At 37.7% G+C, this 25,713-nt stretch overlaps 1 protein-coding gene across 1 annotated transcript in view; it reads left to right on the plus strand.

The window, feature by feature from the left end:
* Positions 1 to 25,713, plus strand: part of LOC133659241 (dachshund homolog 1-like) — a 478,649-nt gene that overhangs the window by 137,324 nt on the left and 315,612 nt on the right. The window contains exon 4 of the mRNA XM_062061974.1: positions 24,791 to 25,477. Coding sequence (XP_061917958.1) covers positions 24,791 to 25,477 — 687 coding nt within the window. The remainder of the gene's footprint in view (positions 1 to 24,790; positions 25,478 to 25,713) is intronic.

Raw genomic sequence — 25,713 nt, forward strand, 5'->3', positions numbered from 1 at the left:
GCATGCAGTCGTAGATCAACAGGGATGGAGCTGCGTGAAAAAAGTCACCCGGTGTCTTCGCTCATCTTTTCTTCATCCATCCATCCCTTCGAGTTAGCTTTTATGATGACGCCGGCTGGAAAGTTCTATTTTGGCAAGGTCTTCCTTTTGAATATCACCGTGGGTGAAAGTTTCTGGCCGTTAGCATGGCAAGCTAGCTAGCTCACGGTGAAGGACGACTTCTCATTGCCTGTGGTGCTAATATTCACCGTACGTGTTCCCGTTGTATCCACAGTGCGGTTCACAGGAATATCAAAAGTCAGTGGAACCTTGTACGCGTGTCTCTTAGTAGGAGACATTTCGTGGTCTTTACAGAAACACACAAATGAAATGAAACGTAATATCCGCGCGCTTCTTCTTCTACGGGGGCGGGTGCTCACCTTGGCGGTTGCTTACAGTAGAAGAAGAAGCGCTTCCTCTTCTACGGGGGCGGTTGCTTACCGTAGAAGAAGAAGCACTTCCTCTTCTACGGGGAAAAAAAATTGGCGGCTGTTTACCGTAGTTGCGAGACCTAAACTTTATGAAAATAAATATTAATATTAATCCATATATAAGGCGCACCGGGTTATTAGCCGCACTGTCAGCTTTTGAGAAAAATTGTGGTTTTTAGGTGCGGCTTATGGTGCGGAAAATACGGTAGTAGAGAACAAGGGTCACCAACACGGTGCCCGCGGGCACCAGGTAGCCCGTAAGGACCAGGGGCCGTACTTATCAAGCTTCTTAGAGTGCCATTTTACACTTAAGTCCTGAGAATTTGCGAAATTTAGTCCTACTCTCAAACTTAAGAATAAAAGCTTTTTATCAACGTTCTTAAGTCTAAGAATCACTCCTACTCTCCACGATATTTAAGAGACCTTCAGAGGTGTCTTAAGTGGTTAGGAGTTGCCAGCAGGGGATGGCACTGAGGCGAGAGAGACGTGCGCCAACGTTCAGGGAACGGAACAATGTTTTTGTTTTTTTTGATGACGAGCAGCTGATCAAACGGTATCGTTTAGACAGAGCGGGTATTATTTTTGTCACAGATTTAATACTTTTCGGTTCCTTGTTGATTTCTGCATGTGTCTGCAGTGGGCTAGTATATATAGAGCCACCCACACCAGTTTCAAATTAGTTGCCTAATTAATGAATTGGAAAGAAAATGTTATGACAGTAGCGTATGTGTGTGGCCGTGAGGTGAGTGACGTCAGTGAGTGTGTGGGCGAGAGAAGAGAGGGAGCGGTAGCGTGAGTGCCGGCGGGGACTAGTTTGTTTTGTATTATTTTGTAGTTTATTGTCAAAATATACACTCCCATTGTCCACTTAAATATTTCCAAGATATTTCTTTATTCTTAGACAACGGATTCCCTTCCGTGATTGGTCATTTCTATGGACACAGAAATGACGTCACCTAAAATTGCGTTTACGGCACATAGTAATGTCGTAATTCAGCTCTGAGTGTGACACTTAAGATTCAGTCCTACACTTCGCTGAAAGTGTGAGTAAGACGCTTGATAACTAACTTTTAAGTGCAGCTTTCAGCGAAGAATTTATTTACTCTTAAGTCAACTCTTAGCAGACTTCTTAGGAGTCATTCTAAGAAGCTTGATAAGTACGGCCCCAGATGAGTAGCCCGCCGGCCTGTTCTAAAAATAGCTCAAATAGCAGCACTTACCAGTGAGCTGCCTCTATACTTTAAATTGTATTTATTTACTAGCAAGCTGGTCTCGCTTTGCCCGACATTTTTAATTCTAAGAGAGACAAAACTCAAATAAAATTTGAAAATCCAAGAAAATATTTTAAAGACTCGTTTAAATAAATTCATAAATTGTTTTACTTTGCTTCTTATAACTTTCAGAAAGACAATTTTAGAGAAAAAATACAACCTTAAAAATGATTTTAGGATTTTTAAACACATATACCTTTTTACCTTTTAAATTCCTTCCGCTTCTTTCCTGACAATTTAAATCAATGTTCAAGTGAATTATTATTTTTTTTATTGTAAAGAATAATAAATACATTTTAATTTAATTCTTCATTTTAGCTTCCGTTTTTTCGACGAAGAATATTTGTGAAATATTTCTTCAAACTTATTATGAATAAAATTCAAAAAAATTATTCTGGCAAAGCTAGAAAATCTGTAGAATCGATTTTGAATTTCTTTTAAAATTTTTGTTCTGGAAAATCTAGAAGAAATAATGATTTGTCTTTGTTAGAAATATAGCTTGGTCCAATTTGTTGTATATTCTAACAAAGTGTAGATTGAATTTTAACCTATTTAAAACATGTCATCAAAATTGTAAAATTAATCTTAATCAGGAAAAATTACTAATGATGTTCCATAAATTATTTTTTAAATTTTTTCAAAAATATTCGAATTAGCTAGTTTTTCTCTTCTTTTTTTCGGTTGAATTTTCTATTTTACAGAGTCGAAATTGAAGATAAACTATGTTTCAAAATTTAATTGTCATTTTTTTCGTGTTTTCTCCTCTTTTTAACCGTTCAATTAAGTGTAAATATCATTAATTATTAATAATAACATAGAGTTAAAGGTAAATTGAGCAAATTGGCTATTTCTGGCAATTTATTGAAGTGTGTATCAAACTGGTAGCCCTTCGCATTAATCACTACCCAAGAAGTAGCTCTTGCTTTCAAAAAGGTTGCTGACCCCTGCTCTAACCACTCGGCCACTGAGTGGGTTGGACCGCGGCTTCCCAGTCGGCGGCAGCACTCGTGCAGGCCCAGACCATGATGCCGCCACCACCTGCTATACACAGACTACTCTAAAGATACACCGTCTTAAAAATCTTTGCTGGAAAAAAAACAAAAACAAATCAAACGTTACCCAGCCTCACTAAGCGCTGATTTGACCTTTGACCTCGCGTTGCGCAACATTCAAAATCAACAGGAGTCTTGCTCTTTCCGCGGGCGTCATGGAGAAATATGAGTTGAGGAGAATGACGGGTGGTGCTTAGATGTGCACCACTAAGTGGTTGGCTATTAGGCAGCTATGATTTGTTGTGATCCCGTGAGTGCAGAGCGGCAGGTAAGTGTCACCATGATTGGTTTCTATCATTGCGTGTCGGCCCGCGACAAAAAGCCCAACACACGCGTCTCTGTGCGGAGAGTCACTCCACATTGATTAGCCGTAGGAGAATGTGTGACGCATGCGGCGTACATTCCTAACAAATGTTCTCTTTGCATTACAATTGAATTGTGATTGTTGCGCTCAATCAATGGGGAAAGGTCGCGGGATCGCCGCTGCCAGCGCTTTAATGGAGAAGTCGATGAGGATTCATTTTAATCACGGCGGTTGTGCCACGGCGAGCACGCGGTAATTACCGCTGTTTATACAGCTTGGTGCGCTGGCAGTTTAGATATCCACAAATCTCGCCGTTTTTCTCGCTCCTGTTTGAGGCGGCGTGACATCAAATGAAGTGCCGCGCCACGCCGCCCGTGACTACTCTAATTTAAGCTCCACCAAGTGAGCTTTTTTTCCCGCTCTCTCTCCCCCGTGAAGGGACACATTTACCAGGAAGCGGTTATTTGACATACTTTTTTGTGTGAGGGAGCGTGTTATTAGCCGTGTGTTGTATGTAACACTCGCCTCAAGTGCTGGCTCCTTAAATGAGCCTTATTTACTGCACACACACACACACACACACACATATTATTATATTTCTTACCTTTTTGGGACCTCCGAAAAATGCCTACCTCTTTAGGACCACCCTTTCTAGATATATAAAGTAGGGATGTCCGATAATGGCTTTTTGCCAATATCCGATATGCCGATATTGTCCAACTCTTTAATTACCGATACAGCCCTTTGAGACACTTGTGATTTAGGGCTATATAAATAAACATTGATTGATTGATTGATTGATATCAACCGATACCGATATCAACCGATATATACAGTCGTGGAATTAACACATTGTTATGCCTAATTTGGACAACCAGGTATGGTGAAGATAAGGTACTTTTTAAAAAAATGAATCAAATAAAATAAGATAAATAAATTAAAAACATTTTCTTGAATAAAAAAGAAAGTACAACAATATAAAAACAGTTACATAGAAACTAGTAATGAATGAAAATTTGTAAAATGAAGTGTTAAAGGTTAGTACTATTAGTGGAGCAGCAGCACGCACAATCATGTGTGCTTACGGACTGTATCCCTTGCAGACTGTATTGATATATATTGATATATCATGTAGGAAGCAGAATATTAATAACAGAAAGAAACAACCCTTTTGTGTGAATGAGTGTAAATGGGGGAGGGAGTTTTTTTGGCTTGGTGCACTAATTGTAAGTGTATCTTGTGTTTTTTATGTGGATTTAATTAAAAAAAACCAAAAAAAACCGATACTGATAATAATAAAAAACGATACCGATAATTTCCGATATTACATTTTAACGCATTTATCGGCCGATAATATCGGCACACCGATATTATCGGACATCTCTAATATAAAGGTTTGCATTTACAACATTAATAATATATACCGTATTTTTCGGAGTATAAGTCGCACCTGCCGAAAATGCATAATAAAGAAGGAAAACATATATAAGTCGCACTGGAGTATAAGTCGCATTTTTGGGGGAAATGTATTTGATAAAAGCCAACAGCAAGAATAGACATTTGAAAGGCAATTTCAAATAAATCAAGAATAGTGAACAACAGGCTGAATAAGTGTACGTTATATAGGGATGATGTTTGATAAGGAATGATCGAGTTCGAGCCTATTATCGAATCCTCTTATCGAACCGATTCCTTATCGATTCTCTTATGGAGTCCAGATAGGTTGTTGTACATGGAAAAAAACACACAATATTTGGTTTAACAAAAGCTCACTTTTATTATATAAGAAAAATATAAAATCTAATAAATAAATAAATATTGACTGTTACCCCCCTAAAAAAATAAAATAAATAAATATTGACTGTGGTTACCCAAAGTATATTAAGTGGGATTTTTTAGAAAAACAAATATATACAGTAACACAAAAACAAGCTGTCTCTGTGATCACTATAGGTGTATAAATAACAATATAGTGTTAAATAAAATCAGTCCCTTGGGCACAAAACTGGAAATAATACAGCTCTCCAAAAAGTGCACTTCTGCTGCTATTGGAACATAACTGTTTGTTATGATGCTTTGACATTTTTGCACTTGATTTCTTTATTGAAAGAAAATTCTATGAAGAGAAAGGTTGTTTGCAAATGTGGTTACAATGCTAAAAAATGAAAAGTTAAAGCTAAAAAAAGAAATACACATTATTGAGTTAACATTATTTCTTTATAGGGGGAAATATGTGATGTTATGAGCTAGGAATATAACAACTACACTACCCAGCATGCAACGGGAGTGACGAGCATGCGCGGTAGCCCCGAAAAGTGTTGCATGTTGCCACGCTGTGAAAGTAAACGTCAAGAACTCAGCCAACACGCCTCGTCTGCATTATTTATAATTAGACAGACAACACATATACAGTGTGATTTTGTTTTGTTTACAAGGAAAGAAAAACAAAAGTTCAAAAAGGGAGATATGTTGTATATATATGTATGTGCTGCAGTGTTGTATATATATGTATGTGCTGCGGTTGTTTTAAGAACGTTGCGCCAGCTGCCGAAAAGGAGGTGCGTTGCTAGCCTGGTTGCTATGTTTCCGGTTGGTGGTAAAAGTGTCGGTCATGTGTTTGTACCCTGCTCAAATCTCTCAGTAAAGTTATTCATTGGATTATAGCTTTTGTTTTGAACTTTATTACACCTTGGAGCGCTTTTTCCCGTCCATTGTTTTTCCTGCTTTCGCTATCTGCGCCTAATGACTGCGCTACGTGACGTCATTTCTTGTGATGTCACACGGAGCATTTCTGGTCGGGACGGGATTCGTTCCCAGGGATTCGAATAAAGAACCAACTCTTTTCTTTACTATAGTGGTCTCGATAACAGGTACCGGTTCTCAAAAAGGGATTCGAGTCCGAGGACTCGGTTGTTTTCTTATCGAACAACCGGGAAAACCGGTTTCGAGTATCATCCCTAACACGTTATATGAGGCATAAATAACCAACTGGTATGTTAACGTAACATATTATGGTAAGAGTCATTCAAATAACTATAACATATAGAACATGCTATACGTTTACCAAACAATCTGTCACTCCTAATCGCTAAATCCCATGAAATCTTATACGTCTAGTCTCTTACGTGAATGACATCAATAATATTATTTGATATTTTACGCTAATGTGTTCATCATTTCACACATAAGTCGCTCCTGAGTATAAGTCGCACCCCCGGCCAAACTATGAAAAAAACTGCCACTTATAGTCCGAAAAATGCGGTACACACTATGCAAATATATAAAAAAGGTAAGCTTTTAGTTATTTTTTTAAATTTATTTTTTTGTTTGTAATTGGTTATTAATCTTCATTATTTACTTCAAGTTATTACAGTATGTCTCTATTTAGATATTTATTTGTTTTTTTAAATTTTGGCCAAAGGGGGTGCATTTCAATTTCTTATACACACTTGTTATTTCATATGTTGACCAGAGGGGGAGCACTTTTAAAAGCAACACACAGTCAATTTGAAAAATCCCTCCTTTTTGGGACCACCCTCATGTTGATAGATGTCACCAGCAGGGGTGCTAATGAGACATTGTCTATTAGATGCAATGTTATTGGGACCATGATTTATGTCATCACTTGTTCACACCTCCTCATATGGAAGCTACTTTTCCTTGTTGATGTCTCAAGAAGAAGTAGAAATACAAGAACACACACACGCACACATTCTTGTATTTCTCACCTTGAGACCTCCGAATAATGCCTACCTCTTTAGGACCACCCTTTCTAGATATATAAGATTTGTATTTACAATATTAATAATATACACAAACTATGCACATATAAAAAAAGGTAAGCTTTTAGTTAATTATTTTTGGGGGGAATTTTTTGTTTGTAATTGTTTTTTAATCTTCATTATTAACTTCAAGTTATTACAGTATGTCTCTATTTAGATATTTATTTAATTGTTTTTATTAATTTTGGCCAACGGGGGCGCATTTCAATTTCTCCACACACGTATTTCATATGTTGACCAGAGGGAGAGCACTTCAAATTTTTACTCACACTTGTTATTTCATATGCTGACCAGAGGGGAAACATTTCACATTTCTTACACAAACTTGTTATTTCATGTGTTGACCAGAGGGGGAGCATTTTTAAAACCGACACAGTCAATTAGAAAAATCCCTCCTTTTTGGGACCACCCTCATTTTGATAGATGTCACCAGCAGGGGGTGCAAATGAGACATTGTCTATTAGATGCAATGTTATTGGGACCATGATTTATGTCATCACTTGTTCACACCTCCTCATATGGAAGCTACTTTTCCTTGTTGATGTCTCAAGAAGAGTAGAAATACAAGAACACACACACATATTCTTGTATTTTTGACCTTCTTGGGACCTCCGAAAAATGCCTACCCCTTTAGGACAACCCTTTCTAGATATATAAAGATGTGTATTTACAACATTAATAATATATACATACTATGCAAGTATAAACAACAATTTTTTTATGTTTATTTTTTGTTTGTAATTGGTTTTTAATCTCCATTATTAACTTCAAGTTATTACACTATGACTCTATATACATATTTATTTTATTTTTTGAAATTAATTTTGGCCAAAGGGGGCGCATTCCAATTTCTTACACACACACTTGTTATTTCATATGTTGGCCAGAGGGGGAGCACTTCAAAATTTTACACACACTTGTTATTTCATATGTTGACTAGAGATAGAGCACTTTTTAAACCGACACAGTCAATTTGAAAAAAACCCTCCTTTTTGGGACAACCCTCATTTTGATAGATTTCACCAGCAGGGGTGCAAATGAGACATTGACCAGAGAGGGAGCACTTTTAAAACCGACACAGGGACCACAGATGGCCCCTGTGCCGCACTTTGGGCAACCCAGCTGTAGAAGCTAACTGTAAATGGCCACTATAGTCTTAGTAGCGTAGTGTATTTGTTCATCCTATGGTCACTTATAGGACGCGGGTTGTCTTACGTCAGCACCGGAAGTCGTACAATTAGCTGTTCACCTGGCAGGTTTTTTCGGTAATGAATAGTGAAGTCCTTCTTTAGCTGCCGTCTTGTTTTATCATATATTGCTGCTTTTGCACCTGTCAATGTTTACTTTTGTATGCACATTAAATCAACAAAAAATCCTGACTTTAACCCTAACCCTGTTTAGCGGTCACAAAATGGAGCGTTACAATTGTTTTACCTCAAAATCATATTAATACACTTTATTTTAATTTTTTATTTTTTTTAAACACTTTAAAAAAATAAAAATAAAATAAAAATAAAGTTTTAGATACTCTTGTACTATACAAGCAATGCACACACAGGACACTTAATTAGGAACCATAGCAACAGTGTTTTAGCAGCAATTAACAATTTCAAATAATACTTCAAAATGAGGAATTCAGGTTAGCGTCCACTCCATGAACATTTTATAATATATATTTTTTATGTCAAATTTTTTTGCAATCATTTGTCCCCTCGCCATATCGCGTTTCTAAGTTTGCGGCTTCACTCTATTGCTGTTTTTTTTTGGGGGGGTTGTTTAAAAAAATTAAAAAAATGAATATTCTTTGTATTTTTAATATGGAATTGCCCTGAATTAAGTATTTTCAATCATTGTAATGGCTAAATAAGGTAAAATATCAATAATACTGTAGTATTGGCCGCTAGATGAGCCCAAACTAATCAGAACACACTGAAAAAAGAAAAAAAAAAAAAATCAGTCCCAGTTGCGCTGATTTGTGATTGCCTGCAGCCTTGCAGGCACGTGGCTGCCATACGGGCAGAGCGAGCAGGGGGCGTGTCCCGGCGCGCTTCTAGCAGATGACATGCGGGATTGTGCATGCGCCGTGACACGCTGTCGATTATTGAGAAAATATACTGCTTTTTTTGGCAGGATCTTTGAGGGTGCATGGGAGTTTGCCCAACCAGTCTACATGTGCTTTGTGGACTTGGAGAAGGCATTCGACTGTGTCCCTCGGGAAGTCCTGTGGGGAGTGCTCAGAGAGTATGGGGTATCGGACTGTCTGATTGTGGCGGTCCGCTCCCTGTACGATCAGTGCCAGAGTTTGGTCCGCATTGCCGGCAGTAAGTCTGACACGTTTCCAGTGAGGGTTGGACTCCGCCAAGGCTGCCCTTTGTCACCCATTCTGTTCATAACTTTTATGGACAGAATTTCTAGGCGCAGTCAAGGCGTTGAGGGGATCTGGTTTGGTGGCTGCAGGATTAGGTCTCTGCTTTTTGCAGATGATGTGGTCCTGATGGCTTCATCTGGCCAGGATCTTCAGCTCTCACTGGATCAGTTCGCAGTCGAGTGTGAAGCGACTGGGATGAGAATCAGCACCTCCAAGTCCGAGTCCATGGTTCTCGCCCGGAAAAGGGTGGAGTGCCATCTCCGGGTTGGGGAGGAGATCTTGCCCCAAGTGGAGGAGTTCAAGTACCTGGGAGTCTTGTTCACGAGTGAGGGAAGAGTGGATCGTGAGATCGGTGCGGCGTCTTCAGTAATGCGGACGCTGTATCGATCCGTTGTGGTGAAGAAGGAGCTGAGCCGGAAGGCAAAGCTCTCAATTTACTGGGCGATCTACGTTCCCATCCTCACCTATGGTCATGAGCTTTGGGTTATGACCGGAAGGACAAGATCACGGGTACAAGCGGCCCAAATGAGTTTGGGTCTCTCCCTTAGAGATAGGGTGAGAAGCTCTGTCATCCGGGAGGAGCTGAAAGTAAAGCCGCTGCTTCTCCACATGGAGAGGAGCCAGATGAGGTGGTGCGGGCATCTGGTCAGGATGCCACCCGAACGCCTCCCTCGTCTGACCGGTAGGAGGCCACGGGGAAAACCCAGGACACGTTGGGAAGACTATGTCTCCCGGCTGGCCTGGGAACGCCTCGGGATCCCCCGGGAGGAGCTGGACCAAGTGGCTGGGGAGAGGAAAGTCTGGGATTCCCTGCTTAGGCTGCTGCCCCCGCGACCTGACCTCGGATAAGCGGAAGAAGATGGATGGATGAACGGCTTTTAAGTGCGCCTCATCGTCCCAAAAATAGAGTATTAATTTGCCAACATGTTTGTCATGGGGGCTGTTTCAAGTGCAACGTCCCGCTTCCGAAGCCTAACGAGGTGCAGGTGTCCCTAATGAAGTGGCCGGCGGGGTGTGCTTTTTAATAAAAGTGTCCAGTGCGGTGTGTCCACTATCCACCTTCACCCCGGCCTGCGCTGGCATGTTTGTGTTGGAGCGTGCGTGAGGATAGATGAGGTCGAGGCGGCGCGGGACCTTGAGCCAAACAAATATTCACGATCAATGGACGCTTTATTCCGAGCATCTCAATGATCCCCAACTGCATGGCCACTTTTTTTTTTAATATATATTTTTTTTTTTCACCCCCCCCTTGCATCCCCGCAGATGTATTCTCAGGAGGCAAAAAGGACGTTTGCAAAAGAGTGGCTGCTTTGAAATGTCATGTAATCACAGGTCGGAGGCGATGCGGCGGATAATGAAGTAGAACACAAGAGTGAATATCCTTCTTTGTTGCGAGCGCTGTACACCCGCACAATTAAAGTTATTTATCTTTTTTTCCATCAATTATATTGTGCTACACTTAACGTCCATAAGAGGATGATGCATGATTGCTCTAATTATTTCTTATTCACCGTGCTTTCTAAAGCATATCAATTTTGTTAATACCATGTAATTAAAACACGTCAGCGCGCTACAAGTTGCCCGGGCCGGTATTAATGACTATGAAAATGATTTTAATTAAATAGCCAATTATAGAAAAGTCCTAAGCATGAGAATTGACATTTAAATGAATTCCATTTAAATTGCTTTTCAACATTGTTTTATCAAAGCGTTGCGGCCTGAATAAATTATCACAGCAAACAATATAGGCCGCCATTGATCATACGCCAGTCTGAGCTCGCCGTGTCCGTACATTCTCCCACGCCATACATCACGCCGGCTGATTACGTTTTGACAAAGTCATTTGTTTCCCGCAAACTACGCCGCGTTTTAAGAAAGAAAGTCCTGTTTGGTTAAAGTTCTCTATAACCACCTAAAACCTTGCCACATTTTCTGGACAAATATATCTGTTCAGCCCTAGTATAGCACCAGTTGTGACGATAACCATAGAACTAATCAGACATGCACGCACAATTAGATTATTCACATTTTTTTGTTTGTTTATTTGTTTTATTTTATTTTATTAATATTTTTGTCCAAGGTCTGTGCTTATGGTATGTTTGGCCGATATTATCGGCCGATAAATGCGTTAAAATGTAATATCGGAAATGATCGGTATCAGGTTTTTTTATTATCTGTATCGGTTTTTTTTTTTAATTTATTTTTTTATTTGTATTAAATCAACATAAAAAACACAAGATACACTTACAATTAGTGCACCAAGCCAAAAAACCTCCCTCCCCCCATTTCTTTCTGTTATCAATATTCTGCTTCCTACATTATATATCAGGGGTCACCAACGCGGTGCCCGCGGGCACCAGGTAGCCCGTAAGGACCAGATGAGTAGCCCGCTGGCCTGTTCTAAAAATAGCTCAAATAGCAGCACTTACCAGTGAGCTGCCTCTATTTTTTAAATTGTATTTATTTACTAGCAAGCTGGTCTCGCTTTGCCCGACATTTTTAATTCTAAGAGAGACAAAACTCAAATAGAATTTGAAAATCCAAGAAAATATTTTAAAGACTTGGTCTTCACTTGTTTAAATAAATTAATTTTTTTACTTTGCTTCTTATAACTTTCAGAAAGACAATTTTAGAGAAAAAATACAACCTTAAAAATGATTTTAGGATTTTTAAACACATATACCTTTTTACATTTTAAATTCCTTCCTCTTCTTTCCTGACAATTTAAATCAATGTTCAAGTAAATGAATAGTTTTTATTGCAAAGAATAATAAATAAATGTTAATTTAATTCTTCATTTTAGCTTCTGTTTTTTCGACGAAGAATATTTGTGAAATATTTCTTCAAACTTATTATGATTAGAATTCAAAAAAATGATTCTGGCAAATCTAGAAAATCTGTAGAATCAAATTTAAATCCTATTTCAAAGTCTTTTGAATTTCTTTTAAAATTTTTGTTCTGGAAAATTTAGAAGAAATAATGATTGGTCTCTGTTAGAAATATAGCTTGGTCCAATTTGTTATATATTCTAACAAAGTGTAGATTGGATTTTAACCTATTTAAAACATGTCATCAAAATTCTAAAATTAATCTTAATCAGGAAAAATTACTAATGATGTTCCATAAATTCTTTTTTTAATTTCTTCAAAAAGATTCGAATTAGCTAGTTTTTCTCTTCTTTTTTTCGGTTGAATTTTGAATTTTAAAGAGTCGAAATTGAAGAAAAACTATGTTTCAAAATTTAATTGTCATTTTTTTCTTGTTTTCTCCTCTTTTAAACCGTTCAATTAAGTGTAAATATCATTAATTATTAATAATAACATAGAGTTAAAGGTAAATTGAGCAAATTGGCTATTTCTGGCAATTTATTGAAGTGTGTGTCAAACTGGTAGCCCTTCGCATTAATCAGTACCCAAGAAGTAGCTCTTGCTTTCAAAAAGGTTGGTGACCCCTGTTATATATCAATATATATCAATACAGTCTGCAAGGGATACAGTCCGTAAGCACACATGATTGTGCGTGCTGCTGCTCCACTAATAGTACTAACCTTTAACACTTCATTTGACTCATTTTCATTCATTACTAGTTTCTATGTAACTGTTTTTATATTGTTTTACTTTCTTTTTTATTCAAGAAAATGTTTTTAATTTAGTTATCTTATTATTATTATTTTTTTTAAAGTACCTTATCTTCACCATACATGGTTGTCCAAATTAGGCATAATAATGTGTTAATTCCACGACTGCATATATTGGTTGATATCGGTATCGGTTGATATCGGTATCGGTAATTAAAGAGTTGGACAATATCGGAATATCGGATATCGGCAAAAAGCCATTATCGGACATCTCTACTTGTAATGTTTTGTGATTTATGTATTCTTTTGTGTCATGACCTGTTAAATGTTTACTGTATCAACCTGCCTTAGGACAGCGGAGGAAAATTAACTATTGTGCTAAATCCGGCATATTTGCATTGTTGCTCTATGTCAGGGGTGTCCAAACTTTTTCCACTGAGGGTCGCACACTGAAAAATCAAAGCAAGCGGCGGCCATTTTTATATTTTTTATTTTAAAAACCAATACAATATATGTATAAAAAATATACATTTAGTACCTTATCTTCACCATACATGGTTGTCCAAATTAGGCATAATAATGTGTTAATTCCACGACTGCATATATCGGTTGATATCGGTATCGGTAATTAAAGAGTTGGACAATATCGGCATATCGGATATCGGCAAAAAGCCATTATCGGACATCCCTATATGTAATATTTTCACCCAATAAAATTTGTAAGTGGAATATTTCAGATTATATAATAATTGGAGCCTTAAAAAGGTCAATAACTCATAACAACATTGATTTTAATTCATTATTATTTTTTGAGCAATGACACTTAAAAACAAATCACACTAAAATGATTGGGGAACCAAAAGGGTCCTACTCATTAAAGTGTTAAAAAATAAATGATATATATTTTTTACTGTTTACTTTTAACACAATAATCTCGAGATCAACTTCAGATCCATCCGTCAATTATAAGTTGTATTGTTGTTTGTTTTTTGTTTGTTCGTTTTAGGCCCTTTTTAAAAAAAAAAAAAAAACGCTTAGTTTTTTTATATGGCAAACACAAAATATGCAACATTTTCCCCAAAGAATATCTCAAAGTGCAATATTTAATGTGACGTAATTGGTGTCTTGAATAGGTCAATAATTCATAATGACATTGATTTTGATTCATTATTATTTTTGAAAGAAAGAAACAGCCTGCATGGCAGCTTTGTGTTATTAGAGTAAACATTGCAACATTTTCTTGTTCACCTGGTTGATCTTTTATACCACTTTTTATGTTGTTGTTGTTGTTTTTTTATCGTATTTTTAGAACGTGCTGTGGGGCCGTTAAAAAGTGACCTGTGGGCCGCAAATGGCCCCCGGGCCGCACTTTGGACACCCCTTGCTCTATGTTGATGAATATGCATTGTCCTAATTCAAATAAATAAACTAAAAAGGCCGTATGCAGGAAAGAGCTCGGTACAATAAAGGATTAATTCCACACGGGGGTTTGCCACCACTTAAAAGTACAAGCGATGGCAAAAAGGGTAAATGTGATGATAACCATAGACATAGAAGTCAAATTTACAATACACAGGAAATAGTTCCGCTACTCAGTACAATCATTTTCTTTTTGTGCGTGTGTTTGTGTTATTGCACTTCAGAAGAGGAGACAAAAAGGTGACGATAGCCATAGAACCAGAATGTTATCTACCACGACACACTGCAGGAAAGGCTCTGGCTGCTCAGTAATAATAGTTTCATAGTTTATTAAGGATCCCCATTAGTCTACACCGCAGTGGAGACTATTTTTCCTGGGGTCTAGGCAAAAAAAAGCATCTCCACAATCACAAAACAAAAGATTACAATGCAGTATAACATGATCAATAATGTGGAGGGGGGGGCGTGGCCTGCGGGCCTGCCGCGGAACGGGGTGTGCCAGGACCGGCCTCGAAGACAGTGACAGGTGAGTAGATGGCCCAGGTGGGCCTTGTCATCTAATCACCTGTCGCCTTAATTAGCAGCAGCCGGGATGAGACACGCGGTTGGAGTTGGAGGTGCTGATGAACGGACGCAGGAGGAAAAAACATTGTGCTGGAAAGCAGAAGCCTATTGCTATTTATGACAGTAAAATAGTGTTATACCCTGAATTCCGGGCTCTCCGAAGGACCCACTAGAGGGCAACCTCTACAAATAATAACATTTTGTAATACAAAAATAGCAACAACAACAAAACAATAACTGGGAGTTTACATAATAATGTTCATACCAAACATTAAAAAAAAGAGCAATATATATATATATATATATATATATATATATATATATATATATATATATAAATATATATATATATATATATATATATATATATATATATATATATATATATATATATATATATATATATATATATATATATATATATATATATATATATGTTTTGCAAAAATAAAAGAAAGAACCAATGGCCTATAATATTCACATTAGTGTACCAAAGACAAACAATAGGTGACAAAAAAGTATCATAATGAATAAAATATGACAAAGTACATTCAAAATCAAGATAATAACAATAACGTCTGATGTAAAAGATTAATTCAACATGTGTGATACCACCACAAAAGAAGCAGTTATGGCTAAATTGCGATGATAACCATAGACCTACTGTATGCAGTCTTGGTGCTCAGTACAATAACGCCTTTGTCTTGGTTTGTGTGTGTGTGGATTATATTTATATAGCGCCTTTTCTCTAGTGACTCAAAGCGCTTTACATAGTGAATAAAGTTCAAGTGTCTTGCCCAAGGACACAACGGCGGGGACCAGGATGGCGGGAAGCGGGAATCGAACCTGGAACCGTTGAGTTGCTGGCACAGCCGCTCTATCGAACGAGCCACGTTGTGTGTGTGTGTGTGTGTGTGTGTGTGTGTGTGTGTGTGTGTGTGTGTGTGTGTGTGTGTGTGTGTGTGTGTGTGTGTGTGTGTGTGTGTGTGTGTGTGTGTGTGTGTGTGTGTGGTCCTGTCACAAAGGAGGAAAAAAGTGTGACGGTAGCCATAGAATTAAACATGTTAGTTAGCAGCACATACTGAAAGAAAGGTCGTGGCTGCTCAGTACAAAATAATCTGATCCATAGTCTGGCTTTTTTTGTGATGCCACCGCATCAAAGTACAAACCCCGTTTCCATATGAGTTGGGAAATGGTGTTAGATGTAAATATAAACGGAATACAATGATTTGCTAATCCTTTTCAAGCCATATTCAGTTGAATATGCTACAAAGACAACATATTTCATGTTCAAACTCATAATCTTTGTTTAGTTTTTGCAAATAATAATTAACTTGGAATTTCATGGCTGCAACACGTGCCAAAGTAGTTGGGAAAGGGCATGTTCACCACTGTGTTACATGGCCTTTCCTTTGAACAACACTCAGTAAAGGTTTGGGAAGTGAGGAGACACATTTTTGAAGTGGAATTCTTTCCCATTCTTGCTTGATGTACAGCTTAAGTTGTTCAACAGTCCGGGGGTCTCCCTTCTCACATTGCAGGTGCCACACATTTTCAATGTCTGGACTACAGGCAGGCCAGTCTAGTACCCGCACTCTTTTACTATGAAGCCACGTTGATGTAACACGTGGCTTGGCATTGTCTTGCTGAAATAAGCAGGGGCGTCCATGATAACAACATATGTTGCTCCAAAAGCTGTATGTACCTTTCAGCATTAATGGTGCCTTCACAGATGTGTAAGTTACCCATGTCTTGGCCACTAATACACCCCCATACCATCACACATGCTGCCTTTTACACTTTGCGCCTACAACAATCCGGATGGTTCTTTTCCTCTTTGGTCCGGAGGACACGACGTCCACAGTTTCCAAAAACAATTTGAAATGTGGACTCGTCAGACCACAGAACACTTTTACACTTTGTATCAGTCCATCTTAGATGAGCTCAGGCCCAGCGAAGCCGACGGCATTTCTGGGTGTTGTTGATAAACGGTTTTCGCCTTGCATAGGAGAGTTTTAACTTGCACTTACAGATGTAGCGACCAACTGTAGTTACTGACAGTGGGTTTCTGAAGTGTTCCTGAGCCCATGTGGTGATATCCTTTACACACTGATGTGGCTTGTTGATGCAGTACAGCCTGAGGGATGGAAGGTCACGGGCTTAGCTGCTTACGTGCAGTGATTTCTCCACATTCTCTGAACCCTTTGATGATATTACGGAGCGTAGATGGTGAAATCCCTAAATTCCTTGCAATAGCTGCTTGAGAAAGGTTGTTCTTAAACTGTTCAACAATTTGCTCAGGCATTTGTTGACAAAGTGGTGACCCTCGCCCCATCCTTGTTTGTGAATGACTGAGCATTTCATGGAATCTACTTTTATACCCAATCATGGCACCCACCTGTTCCCAATTAGCCTGCACACCTGTGGGATGTTCCAAATAAGTGTTTGATGAGCATTCCTCAACTTTATCAGTATTTATTGCCACCTTTCCCAACTTCTTTGTCACGTGTTGCTGCCATCAAATTCTAAAGTTAATGATTATTTGCAAAAAAAAAAGAAATGTTTATGAGTTTGAACATGAAATATGTTGTCTTTGTAGCATATTCAACTGAATATGGCTTGAAAAGGATTTGCAAATCCTTGTATTCCGTTTATATTTACATCTAACACCATTTCCCAACTCATATGGAAACGGGGTTTGTAGTTGTGATGGCAAAAAGGGTAAAGTGTGATGATAACCATAGACCTAGGAAGTACAAAACCAGTGACGTTTGCACGTTGTGTAGTTTGTAAATAAAAAGAGAATGCAATGATTTGCAAATCCTTTTCAACTTATATTCAATTAAATAGACTACAAAGACAACATATTTAACATTCACACTGTGAAACTTCTTTTTTGGTGTGCAAATAATCATGAACTTCTCATTGAATGGCAGCAACACATTACAAACAAGTTCCATGGAGTTCATTCCACGATGTTTTAGGATAAATATTGTTTTTCTTCTCTTCATTTTGCACACTTCACCTTCATACACCCAGCAATACCTTTTTTTAAGAAGCGAGTGTTGTCACAAGTGAGGTCACGTGTGTGCAGCCCACCCACTTAGTTGAAAGACAGCATGGTCTGAAACATCCCGTTGTTTAATACCTACTTATCTCCTCATATATCATCCTACATGATTCTCATATACAAACTGTATGTTATCCCCCCCCCCCCCCCTGGCCCCCCCCGACCGTTACGAGCGCTGTTTGGCAGTTAACCCGCGCAAACAATATTCTGCAGAAACATTCATTGTACATAATGAAATCTTAATATGGTGCATATTTAAGTGAAAGGTTACCAACATAAAGGGCAAATGGATTGCCGGCACAATGAATTTTAAGCAGCCATTGATTTTTACACTGCAGGCCGCCTCCTTTTCTTGAATGGTGATTGGAAAATGACACACGGCGTGTCTTTAAAGCCCCGATGTGGAATGTGCTCTTTACATTTGTTTTATATGCGTAAAGATTCCCAGAAATGATCTAAAGTGATCATTATAACAAGAATTACCACTGACGGACACCGAGGTCGGACTGTAAACAAATTGTCCAACCGCATTTGTGCAATCAGCAGCGTGCGCTCTGACGACAATGAGGCAGCGCACGGCAACGGGTAACAGGACCCTAACATTATGTTTTTTTTATGGGGGTTTCCTCTAAAAACAAGATTCTTTTTTAATTTTTTTTTTTTAACAAACCTGACAAAAATTGTGGTGCGTCATATTTTCTTTTGGCCTCTACCCTTGTAAACTAGCATGCTGCTTCCTGTTTCATGACGGATAATGTAACACATCAGTTGAACTCAAACCGTGCTAGAATAGTTTTTTAAAGTGTCAACAAATGCGGAGCGTTGCATATTTATTTTGATGTATATGATGGCTAGCTAGCTAGCTGTTTTCAGGGCGGCTCATGCAGGACTGTACCATTTTACAACTACAAAACAATACGAAAAGCGATATGTTTTCAATGGCGTATCATATTTTTGTCTGTCCGTTTGCTAGTTAGCCAACCGATAACGTAAAACATAAAAACATTAGATCAGGGGTCCCCACATTTTTTGACTCGGGGGCCGCATTGGGTCAAAAAAATTTGGCCGGGGGCCAGGCTGTATATATATATATATATATATACACATACATATATATATATATATATATATATATATATATATATATATATATATATATATATATATATATATATATATATATATATATATATATATATATATATATATATATATATGCAGTATATATACACGTTAGGTCAGGAAAAAAACACAGAGCTATTTCATCCCTACAAGCCTGTTTCGCAGGTTTCCCTACTCGAGGGAAAAGGCTTGTAGGGATGAAATAGCCTCTGTGTTTTTTCCTGACCTAACGTATATTGCGCTCTACCCCGGTATTGAGCACTGTATAACGGATATATATATATATATATATACAGTATATATATATATATACAGTATATATATATATATATATATATATATATATATATATATATATATATATATATATATATATATATATATATATATATATCGCCAGTTTGGGGACCCCTGGTCTAATGTTTTTATGTTTTACGTTATCGGTTGACTAACTAGCAAACATATATATATAAATATATATATATATATATATATATATATATATATATATATATATATATATATATATATATATATATATATATATATATATATATATATATATGTATATATATATTAGGGCTGCAACAACTAATCGATTAAATCGATTAACATCGATTATACAAATAGTTGGCGATTAATGTAGTCATCGATTGCGCAGAGGCAATTTTATTTTTTTATAAACCTTTATTTATAAACTGCAACATGTACAAACAGCTGAGAAACAATAATCAAAATAAGTATGGTGCCAGTATGCTGTTTTTTTTCAATGGAATACTGGAAAGGATAGAAATGTAGTTTGTCTCTTTTATCCGATTATTAATTGATTAATCGAAGTAACAATCGACAGATTAATCGATTATCAAATTAATCGTTAGTTGCAGCCCTAATATATATATATATATATATATATATATATATATATATATATATATATATATATATATACATATATATATATATATATATATATATATATATATATATATATATATATATATATATATATATATAATATATATATATATAAATATATAATCGATACTACTATGATTATGTCGATATTTTTTGGCATCACAACATCTACTTTCGTATTTTTTTCATGTATATTATGTTTATAAAGTCAGTAAATATGTCCCTGGACATATGAGGACTTTGAATATGACCAATGTATAATCCTGTAACGACTTGGTATCGGATTGATATCTAAATGTGTGATATCATCCAAAACTAATGTAAAGTATCAAAGAAGAGAAGAATAAGTGATTATTACATTTGAACAGAAGTGTAGATAGAACATGTTAAAAGAGAACGTAAGCAGATATTAACAGTAAATGAACAAGTAGATGATGATCATTTTCTACCACTTGTCCTTAATAATGTGTACAAAATAATAGGTGTATAAATGACACAATATGTTACTGCATACGTCAGCAGACTAATTAGGAGTCTTTGTTTGTTTACTTACTACTAAAAGACAAGTTGTCTAGTATGTTCACTATTTTATTTAAGGACAAACTTGCAATAAGAAACATATGTTTAATGTACCGTAAGATTTTTTGTTAAATTAAAGCCAATAATGCCCTTTTTTGTGGTCCCCTTTATTTAGAAAAGTACCGAAAAGTATCGAAATAATTTTGGTACCGGTACCAAAATATTGGTTTTGGGACAACACTAGTAGGGATGGGAATCTTACAACAAGTAAGCGCTGGCCTAAAAAAAACATATATATATTTTAAATGATTCCTAAAAGAAAAGTTTTTTAAAATTATTTACTGATTTATTAATATGTCGATTTAAAATCGGAATTAATATATACCCTATTTTTCGGACTATAAGACGCACGCATTCAAAATCCTTTCATTTTCTCAAAAATCGACAGTGTGCCTAATAAATGTGGTACCTGTACCATAACATTGGTATCGGGACAACACTAATTCCTATGTACAGCAATTTGATCAACTATATACCGTATTTTTCGGACTATAAGTGGCAGTTTTTTTCCTAGTTTGGCCGGGGGTGCGACTTATACTCAGGAGCGACTTATGTGTGAAATGATTAACACATTAGCGTAAAATATCCAATAATATTATTGATGTCATTCACGTAAGAGACTAGACGTATAAGATTTCATGGGATTTAGCGATTAGGAGTGACTGATTGTTTGGTAAACGTACAGCATGTTCTATATGTTATAGTTATTTGAATGACTCTTACCATAATATGTTACGTTAACATACCAGTTGGTTATTTATGCCTCATATAACGTACACTTATTCAGCCTGTTGTTCACTATTCTTGATTTATTTGAAATTGCCTTTCAAATGTCTATTCTTGCTGTTGGCTTTTATCAAATACATTTCCCCAAAAAATGCGACTTATACTCCAGTGCGACTTATATACTGTATGATTTTTCCCTTCTTTATTATGCATTTTCGGTAGGGGTGTGGGAAAAAAATCGATTCAAATTCGAATCGCGATTCTCACATTGTGCGATTCAGAATCGATTCTCATTCTTAAAAATATTTTTTTAATTTTAATTGTTTTTATTTTTTAGAATGAACTAATCCAACAAAACAATACACAGCAATACCATAAGAATGCAATCCAATTCCAAAAGCAAACCCGTGTTGGCTTTTATCAAATACATTTCCCCAAAAAATGCGACTTACACTCCAGTGCGACTTATATATGTTTTTTCCCTTTTTTATTATGCATTTTCAGCCGGTGCGACTTATACTCCGGAGCGACTTATACTCCGAAAAATACGGTACCCTATTTTTTGGACTAAGAGGCACTCAAAATCCTTTCATTTTCTCAAAAATCGACAGTGCGCCTTATAACCCGGTGCGCCTAATAAATGTGGTTCCTAAAAGAAAATGTTTTATTTTTTTATTTACTTATTTATTAATAAATGTATTATCATTTAAAATGATGAATCGATTAATACATATCGTTTTTTTCGGACTATAAGGCGCACTGAACTGTGCAATCTACTAATAAAAGTTTCAATCAATCAATCAAAACTCAAAATTAGGGATGTCCGATAATGGCTTTTTGCCGATATCCGATATTACGATATTGTCCAACTCTTTAATTACCGATAGTGATATCAACCGATACCGATATATACAGTCGTGGAATTAACACATTATTATGCCTAATTTGGACAACCGGGTATGGTGAAGATAAGGTCCTTTTTTAAAATATTAATAAAATAAGATAAATCAATCAATCAATCAATCAATCAATGTTTATTTATATAGCCCTAAATCACAAGTGTCTCAAAATAAATAAATAAAAAACATTTTCTGTCATGTCTGTTCATGTTTTTGTTTTGGCCATGTGTTTGTTTTTTGGACTCTTTTTAGTTCCTGGTTGCACTTCCTTGTTTGGTTTGGTTTCCATGGTCACCCATTAGTTTTCACCTGTCTTGTCACGCACCTGTTTCACGTTTGGAGTCACGCACCTGTGTTCACTGATCACGTCACTATTTAAATGTGTCTGTTTGTGTTGTTCGTGCTGGCGTCCTCACACATTCACACTCTGATGATCCATGCTGCTCTTTTTCATGGTTTTTCTCATGCCAAGCAAGTTTTGTTTATTAAGACCACAGTTAGTGTTTTTGTTTCTTTGTTCAGAGTTTTTGTGCCCACGTGCATGTCTTTTGTTTCTTAGTCAAGTTTGTATTTCCGCCTTTGTGCGCGCCTTTTGTTTGCTTCCTTTTTTTTAGTTTATTAGTGTTAAAAATTAATCATGTATTCAAACTCACGTCTGACTCGCGCCAATTTTCCATTGCCTTCTGGAGAAACACAACCCGAGAACCTAGTCCTGACATTTTCTTGAATAAAAAAGAAAGTAAAACAATATAAAAACAGTTACATAGAAACTAGTAATGAATGAAAATGAGTAAAATGAAGTGTTAAAGGTTAGTACTATTAGTGGAGCAGCAGCACGCACAATCATGTGTGCTTACGGACTGTATCCCTTGCAGACTGTATTGATATATATTGATATATAATGTAGGAAGCAGAATATTAATAACAGAAAGAAACAACCCTTTTGTGTGAATGAATGTAAATGGGGGAGGGAGGTTTTTTGGCTTGGTGCACTAATTGTAAGTGTATCTTGTGTTTTTTATGTGGATTTAATAAAAAACAAACAAACAAAAAAAAAACCCAATACCTATAAAATAAAATAAAAACGATACCGATAATTTCCGATATTACATTTTAAAGCATTTATCGGCCGATGATATCGACATCTCTACTCAAAATTAGGGATGTCCGATAATGGCTTTTTGCCGATATCCGATATTCCGATATTGCCCAACTCTTTAATTACCGATACCGATATCAACCGATACCGATATCAACTGATATATGCAGTCGTGGAATTAACACATTATTATGCCTAATTTGGACAACCATGTATGGTGAAGATAAGGTACTTTTAAAAAATAATAATAAAATAAGATAACTAAATTAAAAACATTTTCTTGAATAAAAAAGAAAGTACAACAATATAAAAACAGTTACATAGAAACTAGTAATGAATGAAAATGAGTAAAATTAACTATTAGTGGAGCAGCAGCACGCACAATCATGTGTGCTTACGGACTGTATCCCTTGCAGACTGTATTGATATATATTGATATATAATGTAGGAAGCAGAATATTAATAACAGAAAGAAACAACCCTTTTGTGTGAATGAGTGTAAATGGGGGAGGGAGGTTTTTTGGGTTGGTGCACTAATTGTAAGTGTATCTTGTGTTTTTTATGTGGATTTAATAAAAAACAAACAAACAAAAAAAAAACCCATCCATCCATCCTTTTTCTACCGCTTATTCCCTTCGGGGTTGCGGGGGCGCTGGAGCCTATCTCAGCTACAATCGGGCGGAAGGCGGGGTACACCCTGGACAAGTCGCCACCTCATCGCAGGGCCAACACAGATAGACAGATAACATTCACACTCAAAAAACAAAACAAAAAACCAATACCTATAAAATAAAATAAAACCGATACCGATAATTTCCGATATTACATTTTAAAGCATTTATCGGCCGATAATATCGACATCTCTACTCAAAATCATTTAATTTTCTCAAAAATCCTAAAAGAAAATGTTTTTTTTTTTAATTATTTACTTATATATTAATAAATGTATTATCATTTAAAATTATGAATTGATTATATGAATGGGACTATAATGAATGAATAAATGATCTTTATTGTCATTGTGCATGTACAGGTACAGGTCCAACGAAATTTAGATTGTTTCCCTGAGGTGCTTTGCTTTTTTTTTTTAAAAAGAAGAAACCACTCAAAATCATTTAATTTTCTCAAAAATCGCCTTATAAATTGGTATCGGTACAACACTTATTCCTGTGTGCAGCAATTTGATTAACTATAGAAATGATAAAAAAAACAAGGACTAAAAGTAGTTTAACAATCATAACAGAAACAGGCGTGCGCATCCCCCTTAGCCCCCCTCCTTTTGCACTGTCCCTAAGCCCCGCCCCCTCCCGTGACGGCACTTTTCAGCTCATTTTCCCGCTGGCTGTCATTCCTCCGCCTCTCTCTGATCTTTGTCCCGCCCCCTCCCTCGCCCCGCCCCCCCGCCCCCCGCCATCCAACTCTCTGGAGCGCGTGAGTTGAAGTGCGTGTGCGAGAGAGCGCGCGCGCACGTGTGCGCGTGTACGTGTCAAGTCCCAACTTAGTTCCCAGCACGAGACAAGTTGATGTGAGGAGCTCACAAACTCCGCCTGGATTCTTTTTTTTTTATTCGCAGGCAGGCGAGTCCGGCTGGGCTGACTTTCAACTTCTTCCGGCTCTTTTTGTTGGTCTTCCCCTCCCTTAATCCCCGGCGCAAGGTGACCATGGCCGCCGTCCCGGCTGCTCTCCTCCCGCCGAGCGCCCTCGTGTTGCCGCCGGCGATGTCCGCGGCCAGCTGCACCGCGTCCCCGACGTCCGTCACCTCCTCGCCGTCACCGCTGCCGCCTCCGCCGCCGCCGCCGCCGCTCTCGCTGCCGCCGCCTCTCCCCCAGCAGCAGCAGCAGCAGCAGCAACAGCAGCAGCAAGCGCTCTTCCGCTCCGAGCTGCTCGCCGCCGGCAGCCCGGGCATCCCCGCGCCGGGCAAGCCCGTCTACTCCACGCCGTCGCCCGTGGAGAACATCCCGCAGAACAACGAGTGCAAGATGGTGGAGCTCCGCGGCGCCAAGGTGGCGTCGTTCACCGTGGACGGCTGCGAGCTCATCTGCCTGCCGCAGGCGTTCGACCTGTTCCTCAAGCACCTGGTGGGCGGCCTCCACACCGTCTACACCAAGCTCAAGCGGCTGGAGATCACGCCGGTGGTGTGCAACGTGGAGCAGGTCCGCATCCTCCGCGGGCTCGGCGCCATCCAGCCCGGCGTCAACCGCTGCAAGCTCATCTCCAGGAAGGACTTCGAGACGCTCTACAACGACTGCACCAACGCCAGGTGAGTGCGCGGAACAAACCTCACAAAGTTGCTCGTTTTAATCCCCCACTTCAGCAGGAAAAGTAACAGAGAAGTTTGGGAAGTTTTACACAATTTCCCAACTTTTTTGGGGGTTAAAAATCACCCAGTCACGCATGGAATAATAATTACCTTGCATTAACCTTAGTTTATCACATTTTATTGACTTCCCGTCCAGTCTGCTGTAATGATTATAAATGTCCATGCCAAGAATTATC

The sequence above is a fragment of the Entelurus aequoreus genome, linkage group LG10, assembly GCF_033978785.1.
Source record: "Entelurus aequoreus isolate RoL-2023_Sb linkage group LG10, RoL_Eaeq_v1.1, whole genome shotgun sequence".
NCBI classification, from domain to species: domain Eukaryota; kingdom Metazoa; phylum Chordata; class Actinopteri; order Syngnathiformes; family Syngnathidae; genus Entelurus; species Entelurus aequoreus.